Here is a 3192-nt window from a genome sequence, read left to right on the forward strand (position 1 = left end):
CCTCATCCCATCCTCATCCCATCCTCATCCCATCCTCATCCCATCCTCATCCCATCCTCATCCCATCCTCATCCCATCCTCATCCCATCCTCATCCCATCCTCATCCCATCCTCATCCCATCCTCATCCCATCCTCTTTACTACTTATTTCATACTTACTCATTACTACGTTCATTACATACTTACTCATTACTACTTTCATTACATACTTACTCATTACTACTTTCATTACATACTCATTTCTAAGTTGTAGATCGTAGATTGTTCGAACCTAGCAGAGCCTCGATTTCTGAGAGACGGCAAGCGTTCGTTATTTTGATGCATTCCTATCTAGTGTTTTTAGACCTGTAGGTCTGATAATATCCTTTTCCACATTCCGTCTCATTGCAGTGACGATCTCATGCAGCGTCTAACAACAGCTACAAGTTGGAGAGCGTTGAAAAATGACAAGTGCAATTTCGGCAGCGTTCCAAGATTTCCAACCGCGCAACGAAAGACTGAGCAGGTGGCTCTGTCGTTTGGGAAACTATCTCCGTTATGACGAGAGGACTATCGATGAAGACAGTGTGCGATCTTGGCCTTCATGGGCGCCGAGACGTTCAAGAGATTCTTTCACAAAGTGCCAGTTTCTTAGTCGATGTTCCTAACTATTCCTGTAGATCCCTATCCAAGGAATAGACGATGCGTGCTCCACAATGAGTTGTAGTCAACTGATTTATTGTCTCAGGCTAGTGCTGCTAGAGGGCTCTGACGTACGAACGCGCATTATTCGAATCCCATACAAACACCTCCCCTCATAGAATATTGTAATCCCAGTCTATTATTTTATCACACAACTTGCGCCTAATTACAATTGCTTGTTGATCCGAATATAACTCTGGGCTTTTTCGATCTATTACTTCTTCTCGGAGAACTCCCGATCTCAACGTCTGACACTTTCCTCTTTCCGAGCGTCTCGTTGTTGATGCGGGACTGTTGCTGAGTTGATGTGTCGGCGACATGCTGGATCGGTTCCTGTCTAAGATGTCTACGATTCCTTCTTATCTCAGACCCGTCCTCCATCCTCACCCTGTAGGAGCGAGGTGCGACTTCTCGCAAACAAGTTCCTCTGAGCCATCTCCCTGATTTTTCCTGAGGTTGAACTCTGACTATTGAGCCCTTGCTCAGGCGTTTCAAAGTTTTGGCTCCCTTGTCGAATGCTATTTTACTTTCTTCCTCTTCGACTCGTTGTTTTTCACTAGATTTTCGTCGAAGATGAAGTTGCTGTCCATTCGCGAAGGTAACTTGCTGCGAAGAGGTCTCGAGAAAAATTTCTGAGCCCTGCTGAGTCCGTCCGATTGAATCGTGTTTCTCAATTCTAAAAGTGCGTATTCGTATTCTTCTCCGTTGATTTTGCACTTCTTTAGCAGACCTTTGGCAACTTTTACGGCCGCCTCTGCCTTCCCATTGCTTTGTGGGAAGTATGGTGAACTAGTGACGTGAACGGTTCCCCATGAAGCGAGAAAATCTTGAAACGTTGCCGACGTGAACTGCGGACCATTATCACTATGCAGTTCCATGGGAGCCCCGTATCTCGAAAAATGCTTCTGAGTCGCTCTCACGAGCCTCTCTGCCGTAGTATCGGCGCCGAGGTCGTCAATTTCGAAGTAATCCGAATATACGTCAACTGTCACCAAGTACTGTTTACCACTGTGCGTGAAGAGATCTTGATAGATTATTTGGAACGGATACGTTGCATCCGGAGTGAGTGATAGTTTCTCTTTGGGTTGGCGTGGCTGGTAAGACAGACAAGAGCTGCACGAATCGCACCATTCTCTCAATTCCGCTTTCAGCGACGGCCAGAAAATGCATTCTCTAGCTCTCTTCCATGACGCCTCGAACCTATAATGACTGGAATGTGCCAATTCCAGCATTTCTCGGCGTAGGGACTTCGGTATGAACACTGCCGTATCCCTGAGTATGATCTCGTTTTCTGTGGTCAACTCGGATCTGAACCTCCAAAAAGCACCCAGCTCCGTGGGGCACCTTTCTCTGGCCGAAGGCCACCCTTGTGAGATCATGCCCCCGCAGGCTTGTCGCCTCTGAATCCACTGCGCTGGCACTCCGAATCCTCTCCATAGTAGCGTTTCTTACCGCGGACAGAGCGGTTGTGTTCAGTTCCTCCAACTCGATTCTATATATCAAATTGTCCTCGTGAACCACTGTGTGATGTCCTCTCAGAGTGTCCCTGCTTAGCCAATCTGCTAAGCAGTTCGCCTTGCCCTTCACATGTCTGACCTCCAAGCTGTACTTCTGTATCGCCAAGAGCATGCGTTGCAATCTCTTCGGGTTGCTATGAAGTGGTCGATTGAAACATCCGATGAGCGGTTGGTGATCTGTCTCGACGACAACTTGTGAATGTCCGAAGATGAAGTGGTCAAACTTTTTGCATGCAACCACAATGGCTAATAACTCCTTCTCTATAACCGCATAATTGACCTCAGCCGGTCTGAGCGCCGAACTACACAGCTCCACCGGCTTTCCACCCTGTAACAACACCGCGCCCACCCCATTCTTGCTCGCGTCTGTTTGAATGAGGATGGGTTTTTCTACGTCGAAATATGCCAAAAACCGGCGCATGGGTTAGTGCGTATTTGAGATCGGCAAACGCTTTGTCCTGATCCTTCTGCCATGCGAATTCCGCACTGTCCTTCAGCAACGACCTGAGTGGTGTTGTGAGTTCCGAGTATTTCGGAATGAATCTACTCAGATAGTTCGTTGCTCCCAACAGCCTCAGCAACCCTTTTTTGTCCGTCGGAGCCTTCGATTCCTGGATCACCTTGATCTTCTCCGGATCGGGTTGTACTCCATTCCGCGATAGTATATGTCCCATGTATTTCGCCTGTGGTACACATAGTCGAAGTTTGCTTCTGTTCAATCGTAGATTTCTTTCTCGACATCGCTGGAAAAATCCCCTGAGATTCATCAGGTGATCCTCGAACGTCTCTCCATGGATGAGAATATCATCTGCGATAATCTCGATGCCTCTGAGATTCTCGAGGGCCTGCATCTGCTTCGCCTGGTAGATTTCCGGCGAAATGTTCAGGCCTTGCGGCATGCGCAGATACTTGAATCGTCCGATCGGTGTCCAAAACGTCGTCAAATCTGTGGACTCCTCTTCTAACTCACATTGAAAAAGTCCGTCGGATGCAT

The 3192-nt window shown here is 47.7% G+C and overlaps 1 protein-coding gene across 1 annotated transcript in view; it reads right to left on the reverse strand.

Annotated features, from left to right (window-relative positions):
* Positions 1–1199: 1199 nt before the first annotated feature.
* Positions 1200–3192, reverse strand: part of LOC108864997 (uncharacterized protein K02A2.6-like) — a 3517-nt gene continuing 1524 nt past the window's right edge. Inside the window, exons 2-4 of the mRNA XM_018641581.1 lie at positions 2612–3106; positions 2134–2526; positions 1200–1775 (exon numbers count right to left, since the gene is read on the reverse strand). Of these exons, the coding sequence (XP_018497097.1) occupies positions 1200–1775; positions 2134–2526; positions 2612–3106 (1464 nt within the window). The remainder of the gene's footprint in view (positions 1776–2133; positions 2527–2611; positions 3107–3192) is intronic.

This window comes from Galendromus occidentalis, unplaced genomic scaffold (genome assembly GCF_000255335.2).
Source record: "Galendromus occidentalis unplaced genomic scaffold, Mocc_1.1 scf7180000075808, whole genome shotgun sequence".
Lineage (NCBI taxonomy): Eukaryota > Metazoa > Arthropoda > Arachnida > Mesostigmata > Phytoseiidae > Galendromus > Galendromus occidentalis.